General features: G+C 44.1%; 1 protein-coding gene across 2 annotated transcripts in view; it reads right to left on the minus strand.

Moving 5' to 3' along the window:
* galnt7 (UDP-N-acetyl-alpha-D-galactosamine: polypeptide N-acetylgalactosaminyltransferase 7) overlaps nt 1-18,446 on the minus strand; it is a 150,282-nt gene that overhangs the window by 34,127 nt on the left and 97,709 nt on the right. For both annotated transcript variants that reach the window (XM_078215119.1, XM_078215120.1), the window contains exons 3-4: nt 11,176-11,342; nt 2,820-2,950 (exon numbers count right to left, since the gene is read on the minus strand). In XM_078215119.1, the coding sequence (XP_078071245.1) occupies nt 2,820-2,950; nt 11,176-11,342 (298 nt within the window). The remainder of the gene's footprint in view (nt 1-2,819; nt 2,951-11,175; nt 11,343-18,446) is intronic.

Consider the following 18,446-nt stretch of genomic DNA (forward strand, 5'->3'; position numbering starts at 1 on the left):
TATATGTGTGGGGTTATGGGGATAGGGCGGGGAAGAGAGCTTGAGTAAGATGCTCTTTCGGAGAGTCGGTGTAGACTCGATGGGCCAAATGGCCTCCTTCAGTACTGTAGGGATTCTATGATCGATATGCAAGTTTTCAGAATCCAGTTATGTATCCAAATGACCTGCATGCAGAGGCTGAACAAATGAGCCTGAGGTTTACCAATCGAGGGGAAATAAGCTTCCACAAGCCTTGAAAGAGGTTTAAATCTTCTTGTACATTGATCTTACTTAACTGTTTTTATGTGACTCTGTTTTTTGGGGGATATGTTTTGAATTATGTGCAGTATAATTGAGTTGTTGAAATACTAGCTCCTAGTTTTCACAAAACCTTACATATTTACGGTAAATAAAGAAAGGGAAAGATAATGAAATCAAGGTATGCAGCATTAAATTGGAGAATTCCTCAAACAATTGCACTTAGTGTTGACAGCAGCAGATGATATCAAGAGCCAATAACATATCAATTTACAGTACGCTGAAAAGTTATTTTGTTGAAGCTTTTTGTCTTGCACTCATCAGGACATTTGCAAGAATACACTGCAAGGGAAAACAACAAATTTATACTGTATGAGAAGAGTGCTGATTTTTTGGCAAGTGTACTCTGATTAGTAGAGGTGTTGCCATGGAGAATGCACCAGTTGATGGTAACTGACAATTAAATGCCAAGCACTGTTTGAAATTTCAACCAGGCAGCTTGACTGTGATTGGTTCATTCCTCAGGGTAATGCCTTGATCAGTGAATGGCTGTCATTTATGTTGTTTAGCTGAAACAGATGCAATGTGCATACGTGCTCTTTTCGTCCGCAAAGAACAGGGCCCCGTTAATTAATACATGTAGCTTCCAGTGCACACAAATGGGCCATGCTGCAAACCACATTGACAATTTTAAATTGGTTGTCAGCATAATTCTTAACATACTGAGGATTATTTAGCGCAGGGGTTCTCAGACTGGGGTCTGTGGGAGCCTCCCAGGATATCTGTGGCAAGACTAGGTACTTTAAAAGCCTCCCGGACTGAACATTGAGTACAACAACTTCAGAACATGAACTCTCTCTCCCCACCTCCACTCCATTTATCTTATTTCATTTCATTAATCCATTTTTACTACTTTATTTGCTTATTATATATTTTAAATTTTAATTTCTTCATTTGTCTCCCCCCCCCCCCCACCTCTCTAGGGCTACCTGCCACATTCCTCAGGCTGTCTTTTGACCCTCTGTACCATTTACATGTTCCGAACTCTTAATACATTTATTAGCACCCTTTTCAGCCTTTATCACCACCATTTGTATTCCCTTTGTCCTATTGTCGATGACATATTGGATAATTACACACACCCCACTCTTAAAAGTATAAATCTCATCCTATTTTATTTGTCTTTTCCTCTGACGAAGGGTTATCCAGACTCAAAACGTTGGCTCTATTCTCTCTCCACTGATGCTGTCAGACCTGTTGAGATTTTACAGCATTTTCTGTTTTTGATTCAGATTCCAGCATCCACAGTATTTTGCTTTTACCTACAACCCCATCTCCAGCTCGAGGCCAGTTCCTCCCCTTCCCCAGAACAGCCCTAACCCTGCAGTCTTTGAAAAGCCATTCCTGCCTTACTGGTCTGGTAGGTAGGGACTTGCCTGTGAGAAAGCGATGTGGCGCTGCCTGCGAAGTCTGGCACTGATTCCTGTGAGAGCTGTGTGTTGCAAGGTAAACACAGCAAGAGTTTTAACAACACCAAGTTAAAGTCCAACAGGTTTATTTGGTAGCAAATACCATTAGCTTTCGGAACGCTGCTCCTTCGTCAGATGGAGTGGAAATTAGACTCCATCTGACAAAGGAGCAGCGCTCCGAAAGCTAATGGTATTTGCTACCAAATAAACCTGTTGGACTTTAACCTGGTGTTGTTAAAACTCTTGCTGTGTTTACCCTAGTCCAATGCCGGCATCTCCACATCATGTTGCAAGTTGTGCAAACTAACTTCAAGACACGAGCAAAATGCAGGTTGCCATTTTATGTACTGTTGTGAAACATGTTGTCCTAATTGGACGGCAAAATGCCTGGACGATCCAGTGGTTTGGGGGGAGGGGGGGGGGGGTTGTGGTGGTGGTGGTGGGTTGAATCTGGTGCAAACACAGTAAGAAGTCTCACAACACCAGATTAAAGTCCAAAACTTTGTGTTGTGGTGTTGGACTTTAACCTGGTGTTGTGAGACTTCTTACTGTGTTTACCCCAGTCCAACACCGGCATCTCCACATCATGAATCTGGTGACCAGGGTTTATAATGAGATGCAAATGTATTAAAATGACATTCCAATGTGTGGCAGAAAACACAGCCTACCAATGGCGGCTTGAGCACACAATCGAGACCTGGTTTTGCAATGAAGTAAAACCAATTTTTGGCTTTCTCCTGATATTTTCCACTAGCCTACTATGATGCCCACTGCAAAAAGGGTCAGAACATCATCCCCTGCGGTCAGAACATCATCCCCTGCGTCAAGCTCCCTCGTTTAAATTTCAAACAATGCTTGGCAGCTAACTGTCAGTCACCATCAACTGGTGCATTCTCCATGACAACGCCTCCACCAATCAGAGCCCACTTACCGATCAATCAACACTTTCTTTTCTACTGTATAAATGAGTTGATTTCCCTCACATTTCATTCTTGCAAACGTCCTGACAAGTGCAAGATGAAAATTACCACTTTTTGTAAGGCAATATTCAAGATGTATACCACCAAAGATTACTTATATCGATTTTGAATGAGAATTCTGATTTTACTCTACCTGTCCAAGTTTTGCTTTATGAGCACCGATACTTCTTGCTTGAATTAATCCTTCTCTTCTTTCATTTCGAAATACCTTGACTAACCCATTCCACTGTTTCAGATAGTCGTCCAACCTCTCCTTTAAATGTGCTGGAGATGAAGCAACAAAGAGAACAAATCAGCAAAGTTTGCTTGGAGCCAGGGACATTCTCTGCAGCATTTAAAGTAAAAGTCAGAGTTTAAGAGCAATCCCAATGCACAGAGCATTCAAGGTTTATTTTATCTCTCGTCATTTGTTGGAGTGGAATAATTTTTTAAAAATGGACTAAATGTGAAACCATGTCAATAGCTTCAAGTGACTAAGCAGCAGGGAAAAAACAAGAACTATCTGCCACTAGTCTCTTGCTGAGTGATTTATCTGCCATCTATTTGGACCATATTGACATTGTCGGAAAAGATTTAGAACATAGAACATAGAATAGTACAGCACAGAACAGGCCCTTCGGCCCACGATGTTGTGCTGAGCTTTATCTGAAACCAAGATCAAGCTATCCCACTCCCTATCATCCTGGTGTGCTCCATGTGCCTATCCAATAACCGCTTAAATGTTCCTAAAGTGTCTGACTCCACTATCATGGTAGCGCAGTACCACGGTAGCACAGTGGTTAGCACTGCTGCTTCACAGCTCCAGAGTCCCGGGTTCGATTCCCGACTCGGATCACTGTCTGTGTGGAGTTTGCACATTCTCCTGTCTGCGTGGGTTTCCTCCGGGTGCTCCGGTTTCCTCCCACCGTCCAAAGATGTGCGGGTTAGGTTGATTGGCCAGGTTAAAAAAAAAATTGCCCCTTAGAGTCCTGAGATGCGTAGATTAGAGGGATTAGCAGGTAAATATGTGGGGGTAGGGCCTGGGTGGGATTGTGGTCGGTGCAGACTCGATGGGCCGAATGGCCTCCTTCTGCACTGTAGGGATTCTATGATCACTGCAGGCAGTCCATTCCACACCCCAACCACTCTCTGCGTAAAGAACCTACCTCTGATATCCTTCCTGTATCTCCCACCACGAACCCTATAGTTATGCCCCCTTGTAATAGCTCCATCCACCCGAGGAAATAGTCTTTGAACGTTCACTCTATCTATCCCCTTCATCATTTTATAAACCTCTATTAAGTCTCCCCTCAGCCTCCTCCGCTCCAGAGAGAACAGCCCTAGCTCCCTCAACCTTTCCTCATAAGACCTACCCTCCAAACCAGGCAGCATCCTGGTAAATCTCCTCTGCACTCTTTCCAGCGCTTCCACATCCTTCTTATAGTGAGGTGACCAGAACTGCACACAATATTCCAAATGTGGTCTCACCAAGGTCCGGTACAGTTGCAGCAAAGGGGAGGCGATGGCCTAGTGGTATTGTCGTTAGACTATTAATCCAGAAACTCAGTTAATGCTTTGGGGACCTGGGTTCGAATCCGGCCACGGCAGATGATGGAATTCAATTTTAGAGCGGCACGGTAGCGCAGTGGTTAGCACTGCTGCTTCACAGCTCCAGGGTCCTGGGTTCGATTCCCGGCTCGGGTCACTGTCTGTGTGGAGTTTGCATGTTCTCCTCATGTCTGCGTGGGTTTCCTCCGGGTGCTCCGGTTTCCTCCCACAGTCCAAAGATGTGCGGGTTAGGTTGATTGGCCAGGTTAAAAATTGCCCCTTAGAATCCTAAAATGCGTAGGTTAGAGGGATTAGCGGGTAAATATGTGGGGGTAGGGCCTGGGTGGGATTGTGGTCGGTGCAGACTCGATGGGCCGAATGGCCTCCTTCTGCACTGTAGGGTTTCTATGATTCTATGATTGAGCATAACCCCACGGCTCTTAAACTCCAACCCCCCGTTAATAAAAGCTAACACACTATAGGCCTTCTTCACAGCTCTATCCACTTGAGTGGCAACCTTTAGAGATCTGTGGATATGGACCCCAAGATCTCTCTGTTCCTCCACAGTCTTCAGAACCCTACCTTTGACCCTGTAATCCACATTTAAATTAGTCCTACCAAAATGAATCACCTCACATTTATCAGGGTTAAACTCCATTTGCCATTTTTCAGCCCAGCTTTGCATCCTATCTATGTCTCTTTGCAGCCTACAACAGCCCTCCAGCTCATCCACTACTCCACCAATCTTGGTGTCTTCAGCAAATTTACTGATCCACCCTTCAGCCCCCTCCTCTAAGTCATTAATAAAAATCACAAAGAGCAGAGGACCAAGCACCGATCCCTGTGGCACTCCGCTAGCAACCTGCCTCCAATCCGAAAATTTTCCATCCACCACCACCCTCTGTCTTCAATCAGACAGCCAGTTACCTATCTAATCGGCCAACTTTCCCTCTATCCCACACCTCCTCACTTTCATCATAAGCCGACCATGGGGGACCTTATCAAACGCCTTACTAAAATCCATGTACATGACATCAACTGCCCTTTGTAAGGAAGATTAAGAAAAAAATTCAGTGCATGCATCAATATGCATGCGACATGGTGGCACCGTGGTCAATACCGATGCCTCACAGTGCCAGTGACTCGGGTTCGATTCTGGCCTTGGGTGACTGTCTGTGTGGAGTTTGCACGTTCTCCCCGTGTCTTGCGTGGGTTTCTTCCGGGTGCTCCGGTTTCTTCCTACAGTCCAAAAATGTGCAGATTTGATGGATTGGCCATGCTAAATTGTTCCTTAGTGTCCCAAGATGTGTAGGTTAGATAGACTAGCCATGGGAAAGTGCGGGGTTACGGGGATAGGATGGGAAAGCAATAACGGTAAAACATTACTGACAGGTAAGATTCCCACTGGTTCCAGTTCTGCTAGGGCTTTTTAATGCGGTACTCAGTCAAGTGCTCCCTTGATGTCAAGGACAGTAACTCTCACCTCATCTCTTAAGTTCACCTGCTTTGTCCATGTTTGAGCCGAAGCTGTAAAGAGGTCAGGAGCAGTGGCATAGTGGTATTATCACTGGACTGGTAATTTAGAGTCCCAGGGTAATATTCTGGAGCTCCATCATGACAGATGGTGAAATTTGAATTCCATAAAGGTCTAATGGTGACCATGAACTCATTACTGCTGTTGTAAAAACCTATCTGATTCATTAAAGTCCTTTAGGGGAGGAAATCTGCCATCCTTACTTGGTCTGGCCTCTGTGTGGCTCCAGATCCACTGCAATGTGGCTGATTCTTAAACGCTCTCTGAGATGGTTAAGCAAGTCACTCTGTTTAAGGGCAATTAGGGATGGGCAACAAATGCTGCCCCAGCCACTGGTGCCTACATCAATGATCAGATTATTGCTAAGCAAATGCTGCTTGACAACACTTTTGATGACTTACTTACTGATGCTCAATAATGGATTGATGGGGCAGTAAATGGCTGGGTTAGATTTGTCCTGCTTTTTGTGCACAGGACATACCTGGGCAATTTTGCACATTGCCAAGTAGATGCCACCGTTGTAGTTGTAATACAATAGCTTGGCAAGGGGCACAGCAAATTCTGGAGCACAAGCCTTCTGTACTATTATTGGAATATTGTTAGCATCAATCCCCTTATGGCCCTACAGTAGGGTGATTGCAGCATCTAGTGCTTTGATTCAGAGCTTAGGTCCAGTTAGTTGTGGGATCGCTTAGTTCTCTTAATCTGATGCTGCGTGGCATGCAGGTCATCCTGAATTGCAGCTTCACCAGGTTGACATCTCATTTTTAGATGCGCCTGGTGCTGCTCGTGGCATGCCCTCCTGGACTCTTCTTTGAACCAGGGTTGATCCCCTGGGTTGGTGGTAATGGTAGAGTGGGGGATATGCCGGGCCACGAGGTTACAGACCATGGTAACATAAGAATTAGGATTAGGATTAGGAGTAGGCAATTCAGCATCTCGAGCCTGCTCCGCCATTTAGTACAATCATGGCTGGTCGCATCTCGGCCTCATCTCCACCTTCCTGCCCGCTTCCCATAACCCTTCATTCCGCTACTAATTAAAAACCTATCGGTCACCTCCTTAAATTTGTTTAGTGTTCCGACATCCACTGCATTCTGGGGTAGAGAATTCCACGGATTCACGGAACCTTCAGAGTTAAGTAATTCCTCCTCATTTCTTTTTAAATCTGCCACCCCTTAGTTTAAAACCAGGGCCTCTCATTCGAGAATGTCCAACAAAGGAGAAATATCCACTCTACATCTATCCTGTCAATCCCCTTTAGCATCTTATATTCTTTGGGAGGCAAGGGATGAGATTGCAGAGCCTTTGGCGTTGATCTTTGGGTCCTCGCTGTCCACGGGGATGGTGCCAGAGGACTGGAGAATGGCGAATGTTGTTCCTCTGTTTAAGAAAGGGAATAGAAATGACCCTGGTAATTATAGACCGGTTAGTCTTACTTCGGTGGTTGGTAAATTGATGGAAAGGGTCCTTAGGGATGGGATTTACGACCATTTAGAAAGATGCGGATTAATCCGAGATAGTCAGCACGGATTCGTGAAGGGCAAGTCGTGCCTCACAAATTTGATAGAATTTTTTGAGGAGGTAACTAAGTGTGTTGATGAAGGTAGGGCAGTTGATGTCATATACATGGATTTTAGTAAGGCGTTTGATAAGGTCCCCCATGGTCGGCTTATGATGAAAGTGAGGAGGTGTGGGATAGAGGGAAAGTTGGCCGATTGGATAGGTAACTGGCTGTCTGACCGAAGACAGAGGGTGGTGGTCGATGGAAAATTTTCGGATTGGAGGCAGGTTGCTAGCGGTGTGCCGCAGGGATCAGTGCTTGGTCCTCTGCTCTTTGTGATTTTTATTAATGACTTAGAGGAGGGGGCTGAAGGGTGGATCAGTAAATTTGCTGATGACACCAAGATTGGTGGAGTAGTGGATGAGGTGGAGGGCTGTTGTAGGCTGCAAAGAGACATAGATAGGATGCAAAGCTGGGCTGAAAAATGGCAAATGGAGTTTAACCCTGATAAATGTGAGGTGATTCATTTTGGTAGGACAAATTTAAATGTGGATTACAGGGTCAAAGGTAGGGTTCTGAAGACTGTGGAGGAACAGAGAGATCTTGGGGTCCATATCCACAGATCTCTAAAGGTTGCCACTCAAGTGGATAGAGCTGTGAAGAAGGCCTATAGTGTGTTAGCTTTTATTAACAGGGGGTTGGAGTTTAAGAGCCGTGGGGTTATGCTGCAACTGTACAGGACCTTGGTGAGACCACATTTGGAATATTGTGTGCAGTTCTGGTCACCTCACTATAGGAAGGATGTGGAAGCGCTGGAAGGAGTGCAGAGGAGATTTACCAGGATGCTGCCTGGTTTGGAGGGTAGGTCATATGAGGAAAGGTTGAGGGAGCTAGGGCTGTTCTCTCTGGAGCGGAGGAGGCTGAGGGGAGACTTAATAGAGGTGTATAAAATGATGAAGGGGATAGATAGAGTGAACGTTCAAAGACTATTTCCTCGGGTGGATGGAGCTATTACAAGGGGGCATAACTATAGGGTTCGTGGTGGGAGATACAGGACGGATATCAGAGGTAGGTTCTTTACGCAGAGAGTGGTTGGGGTGTGGAATGGACTGCCTGCAGTGATAGTGGAGTCAGACACTTTAGAAACATTTAAGCGGTTATTGGATAGGCACATGGAGCACACCAGGATGATAGGGAGTGGGATAGCTTGATCTTGGTTTCAGATAAAGCTCGGCACAACATCGTGGGCCGAAGGGCCTGTTCTGTGCTGTACTGTTCTATGTTCTATGTTCTATATACCTCAATTAGATCTCCTCTCCTTCTTCTAAACTCCACTGAGTATCGGCCTAAACAGCTCATTTTCTCTTCATAAGACAAGTCCTTCATTCCTGGAATCACTCGTGAACCTTCCCTGAACTGCCTTTAATGCATTTAAATCCTTCCTCAAGTAAGGGGACAAAAACTGCGCAGCACATCAGATGCAGTTTTCACCAATGCCTCTACAGTTGCAATAGCATATCCCTACTTTTATATCCTTTTCCATTTGCAATAAATGCCAAAATTCCATTTCCCTTCCTTACTACCTGTTACACCTACATACTAACTTTCTGCAATTGGTGCACAAGGGCACCTGGATCCATCTGCACTGAAGCATTTTGAAGTTTCTCTCCATTTAGATAAGTTGCCTTTTTATTCTTCTGACCAAAAATGAATAACCTCACACTTATCCACCCCATCTGCCTAATTTTCACCTCTCACCTAACCTAACCACAGCCATTTGTAAATTTTTTATTTCCTCATTGCAACTTGTTTCCCACCTATTTTAGGGTAGTCTGCAAATTTGGCTGTTGTACATTCTATCCCTGCATCCAAGTCGTTAATATAGACTCTAAACAGTTGGGACCCGAGGAGCGAATCCTGTGGCACACTACTGGTTGCAGCTTGTTGGCAACAATCGAGTACAACTCTGCTGCTGCTGACAGTCCACAGTGCCGCATAGATGTGCAGTTTTGAATTGCTAGATCTGTTTGAAATCTATCCCATTTAGCAAGGTGGTAGTGCCACATAACACAATGGAGGGCAGCCTCAATGTGAAGATGGGATTTTTCTCTCCACAAGGATTGTGAATTCTAACTGCTGGTCAAGAATGTGAAACAATTTATTCACATCTTCAATATTAACTTTAAAATGTGAAAAGAACATTTTGGATACAAAGGAGAAATGCACGTAGCTATTTCAAAGCTGATGGTGGCAGCAACCTTGTTAATAATTGTGCAAAGAACACAAGAAACAGCAGCAGTAGACCACATGGCTGACCTCTGCCTTTCGTTCCATTTTCCGGCTCACTCCCCATATCCTTTAATTCCTCGAGACACCAAAAATCTCACCATCCAAGTAATAACTACTTTAAGTGTGTTCGGTGATGCAGCATCCACAACCCTCTGTGGTAGGGAATTCCAAAACTTTACAACTGTTCAGGTGACTCAATTTCTCTGCATCTCAGTCTTAAATGATCCGCTCCATACCCCAAGAAAATGCCCCCATGTTTTCGATTCCCCGGCCAACAGAAACAATCTCTCATTGTCCACCCTACCAAACCCCTTCAACATTTTCAATGCTTCCATTAGATCACCTCTCATTCTTCTAAGCTCCGCAGAATATAAACGCTATTTAGACAGCCAGAAATAGAACTTGCACTCATGTAGCACCTTCCAAAATTTTAGGACATCCCAAAGCGCTTCACAGTCAATTAAGTACAATGTGTAGTTTAATGGACAATGCAGGATAATATACAAATATATAATAAATATAATTATAAATATGTGTATACACATATATAATACCCATCACCACGAACCAATTTTCTTATTATAATTCTTTGTTGGCTAAATTCAATTCCTTTTCCAAAGAGATGAAAGTATCAGTGTGCCCAAACTATATAAACAACCTGGGAAAATCCTCAACAAATGCACCATGCAAATCCAACTAGCTATAAGGAGGAAACTCTGTCAAATATAATTAATGCAAAGTCCTCACCATGATCAATTTGAGAACGCCACAGAAATCAAGACTGCCTTCCCTAAAAACGTGCAAATTTCCCGTTTCTACTTTGTTACTTGTGACGGTGCATCAAACCATTGTGCCAATGCATGCTCATGCTTTATACTCCTTTCGTTGTCAAAATGGGAGGGGACACGCCTCATCAAACTGTGTTTTGCAACTAATTATAACTTGTTAGTTTTGCAGTGCATGACTTCTGTGAGCTGACAGTGCAGAGTGACTACGGAAATGTGTTGAGATTTGGTTTAGGCTCCCAGCAAGCTCAGAAACCGACAATTTAAAACCTGGGATTCATATGCAGTCTTTCAGAAATCAGAAGTCTAACGTTGCGGTGCTTGCACGGAATCACTACAGACACCATCAAAGTAAGTATTAAGCAGCCTCAACATCAATGACAGGCTTGGGAAAGGATGCCCTCTTGTGGGTTGCTAAAAGCCTAATAATTTGTTTGTTAAACATTGCTGGATGGCACAAATTCCAAGGTGGAAAGGGGACATTTGGAAGGATTAAAGAGAGAAAGTTGACAAAAAAGGGAAAATACACTGCAGAATTTCATACTATATATATTATACTGTAGAACAAGTGTTTTATGTTGTACTGTTAAACTCTGCTCGGAAAAAAGAGCATTTGAGCAATTACATTCTACATTTATCCAACACTGTAACGTAATAAAGCCTATCAAACTGTTTCACAGGAGAATTATTGGATTAAATTTGACATTGAGCCAGTTAAGGAGCTATTAGGACAGGTGACAAAAAGATGGAAAGGGGTAGGTTTTAAGGAGTGTCTCAAAGGAGGAGACAGATATAGTGAAGCAGAAAGTTTTATGGAGGTGATTCCTCTGCTTAGGATGCAAGTTCTTACCTTTGTTACTGTAGTCATCAATCATAACTATTTCTGCCAGATACTTTTTGGGTGTTCTCTTGATCACACTGTGGATTGTCCGCATAAGGGTTGACCATCCTTCATTATGGAAGACGATGATAACACTGGACGTAAGCAGGCGGTCATCATATTGCCAATTCTTGCACCTGGCAAGAACAAATGGAAATGAGTTACCTGCTCTATACAGAGTTCCCACCAATGCTTACTGAGAGCCCAATACAAAAACTAAAGAACATAGAACATTACAGCGCAGTACCGGCCCTTCGGCCCTCGATGTTGCGCCGACCAGTGAAACCAATCTAAAGCCCATCTAACCTACACTATTCCAATATCATCCATATGTTTATCCAATGACCATTTAATGCCCTTAATGTTGACGAGTCCAGTTATTGTATACCAGCCATCTCCTTCCTGCTCCCGTACTTTTCCTAACAGTTTTCTCTTCCACCCACTGATGATGTTAATCATCCAAAACAACCCCAATAACAAATTGTATTTGTATCGTGCCCTTATTATAATAAAATGCCCCAAGGAGCTTCATAGGATCATTATAAAATAGAGCATCGAGTCATACAAGTACGAGCTTCCTCGGAGTGACAATCAATGTCGAATGGTCACCCTGTGCTCAGTTTTTTCATGATTTATTTTTCCGAGACTGTCTTGTTCAACTTTCTGACTCAGGCCGGGCGAGAACCAGGCAGTGCAACGCGTCCCTGAGGCCAAATGTCAAATTAGTCAGGGAAGGAGGCCATCCCCCCCTTTTTATGGCACTTGCTGCCATAAACCAGGTAAGTTTAAAGGTCTGTTGAAATCACAAAGGAGAGGGACTTGTTGACTGGGAGTGTCTCAGAGGGAGGTGTTGACCCGCTAGAGAGAATCTCCATTACAAGGGAGGAAGTGTTAGGTTTTTTTAGGTAACATTAAAACTGACAAATCCCCAGTGCCTGATGGCATCTATCCTAGACTGCTCAGGGAGACAAGAAATGTAATTGCTGGGCCTCTGACGGAAATCTTTGTCTCTTCATTGGCCACAGGTGAGGTCCCTGAGGATTGGAGGATAGCGAATGTGGTAGCGTTATTTAAGAAGGGTAGCAGGGATAACCCGGGTAATTATAGACCAGTGAGCTTGACGTCCGTGGTGGGGAAGTTGTTGGAGAGGATTCTTAGAGACAGGATGTATGCCCATTTAGAACGGAACAATCTCATTAGTGACAGACAGCATGGCTTTGTAAGAGGGAGGTCGTGCCTTACAAATTTGGTGGAGTTTTTTGAGCAAGTGACAAAAACGGTTGACGAAGGAAGGGCCGTGGATGTCGTCTATATGGATTTCAGTAAGGCATTTGACAAAGTCCCTCGTGACAGGTTGGTTAAGAAGGTTAAGGCTCATGGGATACAAGGAGAGGTGGCTAGATGGGTAGAGAACTGGCTTGGCCACAGGAGACAGAGGGTAGCAGTCAAAGGGTCTTTTTCCGGCTGGAGGTCTGTGGTGTTCCGCAGGGCTCTGTACTGGGACCTCTGCTATTTGTGATATATATAAATGATTTGGAAGAACGTGTAACTGGTGTTATCAGCAAGTTTGCGGATGACACAAAGATGGCTGGACTTGCGGATAGCGATGAACATTGTCGGACAATACAGCAGGATATAGATAGGCTGGAAAATTGGGCGGAGAAATGGCAGATGGAATTTAATCTAGATAAATGCGAAGTGATGCATTTTGGAAGAACTAATGTAGAGGGGAGTTATACAATAAATGGCAGAGCCATCAAGAGTATAGAAACACAGAGGGACCTTGGTGTGCAAGTCCACAAATCCTTGAAGGTGGCAGCACAGGTGGAGATGGTGGTGAAGAAGGCATATGGTATGCTTGCCTTTATAGGACGGGGTATAGAGTATAAAAGCTGGAGTCTGATGTTGCAGCTGTATAGAACGCTGGGTAGGCCACATTTGGAGTACTGCGTCCAGTTCTGGTCGCCGCGCAACCAGAAGGACGTGGAGGCGTTAGAGAGAGTGCAGAGAAGGTTTACCAGGATGTTGCCTGGTATGGAGGGTCTTCGCTATGAGGAGAGATTGGGTAAACTGGGTTTGCTCTCCCTGGAAAGACGGAGAATGAGGGGAGACCTAATAGAGGTGTACAAAATTATGAAGGGTATAGATAGGGTGAACAGTGGGAAGCTTTTTCCCAGGTCGGAGGTGACGATAACAAGGGGTCACGGGCTCAAGGTGAGAGGGGCGAGGTATAACTTAGATATCAGAGGGACGTTTTTTTACACAGAGAGTGGTGGGGGCCTGGAATGCGCTGCCAAGTAGAGTGGTGGACGCAGACACGCCAGGCATCGTTTAAGACTTACCTGGATAGTCACATGAGCAGTCTGGGAATGGAGGGATACAAATGAATGGTCTAGTTGGACCAATGAGCGGCACAGGCTTGGAGGGCCGAAGAGCCTGTTTCCTGTGCTGTACTGTTCTTTGTTCTTTTGCCACAAATAGAGCAGCAAGAGGGGAAAGAGGGAAGAAACTGAAGACAAGGAAAGCGTAGAAAGGGAAGTGCAGATGCTGAGAATGGCTATTTTAATCTCATCATAATTACACCATGATCAATGAAGAGGGCACTCCCACTTCCAGTACCACTGAAACCAGCTATGAGAGGATGGCCAAGATATGACCTTCAGACTTCTTTTGGGAAACTTCTACTGGTAGCCTGCTTGATCTGAGGCACAGCACATTGGTACTCGCACTGTGATGCTGGAAATTTGAGTCTGTCAACCTCTCTGCTAATTTTTCCTTGGATTATCTACTCTCATCACTGAGGGCTACTTTAAATGCTATTTAAGACTCTGTGGAAGCAGTACAAACCTCATCCAAAATGTCATCCTATGTCACAGAGTATGACAAGCACAGGAGGAGGTCATTTGTTCCATTATTCGTGTTGTCTAATTAGCCCTACTATCCAATTATGTCTGAGCGAGAGCAATGCAGTGAGACTTACAGCCCTCTATGGTAGGGGTGCAGCAGGAAGGCATTGCTATCTCTAGTCACTGTTGGCACTAAGGGCTGGCTCGAGAGTCTGCATGCATCCAGAGAATCTGTGCTCCTTAGACGCATTTTCACTCACTCACCCACACACAAATTTGAGTTTCCATCACCAGATCATAAATCAGCCACAGCAGGAGCAGACATTGTCGATTTTCCTGTCCAGCCTCTTTATATCGAGGCCACACTTCACTTTCTCCTCACCAGAGATCAGTTAATTTAGAGCAATTTAAAACATGTTTGAAATCTGGGTTTAGAAATATGTAGAGTCAAAATTTAATGATCATACTTGCAAAGAAACACAAACTGGTTTCAGGGCATTTGGTCCATTTTCAAAAAGGGAGTCCAAATGTAATGCCAAATTTCACTCTCGGGAAGCTAGCTAACAAGTTTCTTAAAAAATCCAAACTGATGCCACAAAACACAAAGGGAGGAATTTTAGGAATGACAAATAGTTGCCATAGTCTAAATAAGGAAAAAGCCAAACAGTTTTTTTGATAATAGTAGTAGTCCCACATGATGAAGGAGAAGCACACTTCGTTTGGCTGAAAAGAAAGGCATTAGTACAGTCACCTGCAGAATTAGCACTCACTTGTGCCAGCTTGCCTCACTTGGTAGCACTTGCACCATGGAGTCAAAAGAATATACGTTCAAACTCATATTTGGATTTGCCTGCTTGGCAGAACATGTGGTTAGCATGCCCGCCACCAGGCCCGCAAAACAAATGCTCGACTTGGAACTCGGTTGCAGCAGCAGATTCCTAAGGAGGCCCTCGGAACACTCCTCAAAAGGTGAAACACACCTGCCAAGTTGAGGGAGACCCTGGCTTGGGACTGTAAATGAAGGCAGCTCATTCAGGAAGTACTGAACACATCGACAGACTTTGCCAAGAATGCATAGACAAAATTGAGGTGTCAGAGAGTGTGCGCAAACCACCAATCAGCCCGCTTACACAGCCCTCCAAATACCACCTGCCCCATAAGCAGCAGAGTCTATAGATCGGGATTTAGATGCACATGAGCCAACTCAGAACCCATTCAACAGAAGTGTAAGCAAGTAATTCACAATCCCTAGGGACTGTCCAAGAAGATGTGCAAATCAATCCAGACTGACATGTCAGTGTAAAAGTGAGGGAATGCTACTCTCATCCATCCCTTTGACTATTCTAATGCCTTCCTGGCCCCGGCTCCCATCTTCCACTCTCCATAAATATAAGCTCCACCCAAAACTTTACGACTGTATCCTAACTTGCACCAAGTCCTGTTCATCCATCACCCCTGTGCTTGCTAACCTACATTGCTATCCCAATAAGCACTGCCTCTATTTTAAAATGCTCATCCTTGTTTTCAAATCCCTCCTTACCTTGAACCCCACAACCTTCCCCCAGCCTCGCAACCCACAAACATGGCTGAGCTCCTCCAATTCCAACCTTTCACAAATCCTTCATGTTATTCACACGGCCCTTGACAGCCATGCCTCAACTGCTCCGCCCTAAGCTCTGGAATTCCCTCCTTAAGCCACCGAGCCTCTGTACCACTCTTATCCCCAACATGATGCTCCTTCAAGCCTACCTCTTTGGTCAAGATTGCTCCCGGCCTGAGTCAGAAGTCAGTCAAGACAGGATGGGAAAAAAAAGATAACAAATTAGGAGTGGAATGGCAATCTGACGCTGGTTGCTGCTCTGGGGATGTTCAGGCCCAATATCATCTTATGCAGCTTGGTGTGAAGTTTTGTTTGGTTGCACTGTGGTGCCTTGAGACATTTCATTCTGTTAAAAGGTTAGTTATTGCATTGTCAGATATGCTGTTGTCAAACTGAAGCCATCCTTAGCTGTGAAATACTCGAGACTTCCTGAGAATGAGAAAGGCACTATAAACGGTAAAGTTATTTCACACACTTTGGTTTAAAAAGACATGTATTATAATTTGCCTCTGAGCATACAGGACAATGTTTTTAATGGGTTTGGAACACGTCATGTCCTTCTTGATCTTACAACTCTCACTCGTAATGTTTTTCCTAATGTCTCGCATCTAAAAATTATTCAGCAACAACCATTTTCCATGAACAGGAATAGAGAAAATCCACATAATTCAGGTTAACAATTTGAAAATATGGGATCTCTTCCCTTCACTCATTATGTACTTGCAGAGACATTTATGACTGCATCATATGCAGTGACCCAAGAATATCCTGGGAACTCAGACAATTTTCCCTGACTTCATATGCAAGGATATTTGAAACAATGCATTTTATTACCAGATTTTCTGTTGAATGGTTTTCGCGGGATAAAATCTCTGGAGCTCCTTAATAAAATAGTCGCGTTCATGTGTCTTTCTGTGTGCCAAGAACTTAAGTTTGTTTTTTTGACACAAATGGATTCCCGCGACACTCGGATTCCCGTTTGCCTTGTTACTTTAATACTTTTTCTTTTCCCACTTATGCCCCTCAGGAACAAGATTTCAGCCTCGGTGCTTCTGGCTGAATTTGCCTTTTCTTTTTGGATTGCTGAACCACAGCTGCAGTTCTGCTGCCTCTCTGGTCACCAACGGTAATTAAAAGTCCCATTTCCCCCAACCCTTCTCCACTTCCTGCTGCCGAATACCCGTGCCAACTTTTACTTTATTGAGAACAAACCTCCGGAGGGGGTGGGGGAGTCATTTGGGAGGCAAACACGGCCCAGACAGAACAGGGGAGTGTGAAAGCTATTGGAATTACATTTATTTATGGCTTTGTTCCTTGGTTATGCTCCTAAAAATTTCAATTTCGCTTCTAACATTTGACAGCTGACAGCGTGCTGGTTGCTGAAGCTCTGGTTCTCGCCAAACTGCAGCAAATAAATATTCTGAAACCTGCAAGACAATAATAAAGTCTTTTGATATACACAGTGCATCGATTTCGCAGTATGCAGCTTTGTAAAAATGTTTTGTGGAAGGGCCGTAACCTCTTAAAAAGAAAACTGCAATGCCTAAATGGATGCTGTTTCAAGTGCTTGTTTTAAAATCAAAACACGTATCACAGTACAAAAATCAAACAATGCATCAATAATATATGAAACAACAATTTTTGGGCGGCTTGAGCCAAATTTTACAGCCCAGCCTATGGCCTAAATTTCACTTGCTCGTGAAAATCAATTCCATATTATTTGCTTCAAAGTTTGGTTTCAGTATGGTATTTCAGGATTAAATGAACATTGTTCTCACAATAGCTCTGAGTTTGTGGTACGCAAGCCAGCTTCACCTTTCCAAAGGTGACTTCTAATAATTTCCTCGATTCTGGTCCTGCTCTTACAGTTTAATACACAACTGTAACACTACATTCTGCACTCTCTTGTTTCCTTCTCTCTGAACGATATGTTTTGTCTGTATACCGCGCAAGAAACAATACTTTTCACTCTATGTTAATACATGTGACAATAATAAATCAAATCAAATCAAAACAAAGGTGTAGGTTAAGTGGATTGGCCATGCTAAATTGCCCTTTAGTGTCCCAAGATGTATAGGTTAGTTTGAAGTGTATTTATTAGTGTCACAAGTAGGCTTACATTAATATTGCAATGAAGTTACTGTGTAAATCCCCTTGTCGCCACACTCTGGCGCCTGTTCGGGTACACTGAGGAAGAATTTAGCATGGCCGATGCACCTAACCAGCACGTCTTTCGGACTGTGTGAGGAAACCGAAGCACCCGGAGAAAATCCACACAGACACGGGGAAAACGTGCAGACTCCACACAGAAAGTGACCCAAGCCGGGAATCGAACCCGGGTCCCTGGCGCTGTGAGGTAGCAGTGCTAACCACTGTGCCACTGGATTAGACATGGTAAATGGGTTATAGGGATAAGGTGGAGAAGAGGGCCTTGGTAAGATGCTGTGACGGTGCAGACTCGTTAGGCCAAATGTCCTCTTCTGCACTGTGGGGATTCTATGAAAGCAGACAGCAGAAACTAAAATATATAAATAATCATCGGAAGTCTCGCAGAGTTTAGCTTTTAAAAGACATGTGGTGGGTAACCCTAATTGGATAAGATCCCAGTCCCACTTAACCAAATGAATCAAAGCATGGTGACACACTATTTGCCTCACATCACCAGGGGCCTGGTTCAATTCTGGCCTTAGGTGTCCATCTGCATGGAGTTTACAGGTTCTCCTCGTGTCCGTGTGGGTTTCCTCCGCGTGCTCCAGTTCCACCCCCCCAGTCCAAAGATGTACGGGTTAGGTGAA

The sequence above is a fragment of the Mustelus asterias genome, chromosome 6 (genome assembly GCF_964213995.1).
Source record: "Mustelus asterias chromosome 6, sMusAst1.hap1.1, whole genome shotgun sequence".
Taxonomy (NCBI): Eukaryota; Metazoa; Chordata; class Chondrichthyes; order Carcharhiniformes; family Triakidae; genus Mustelus; species Mustelus asterias.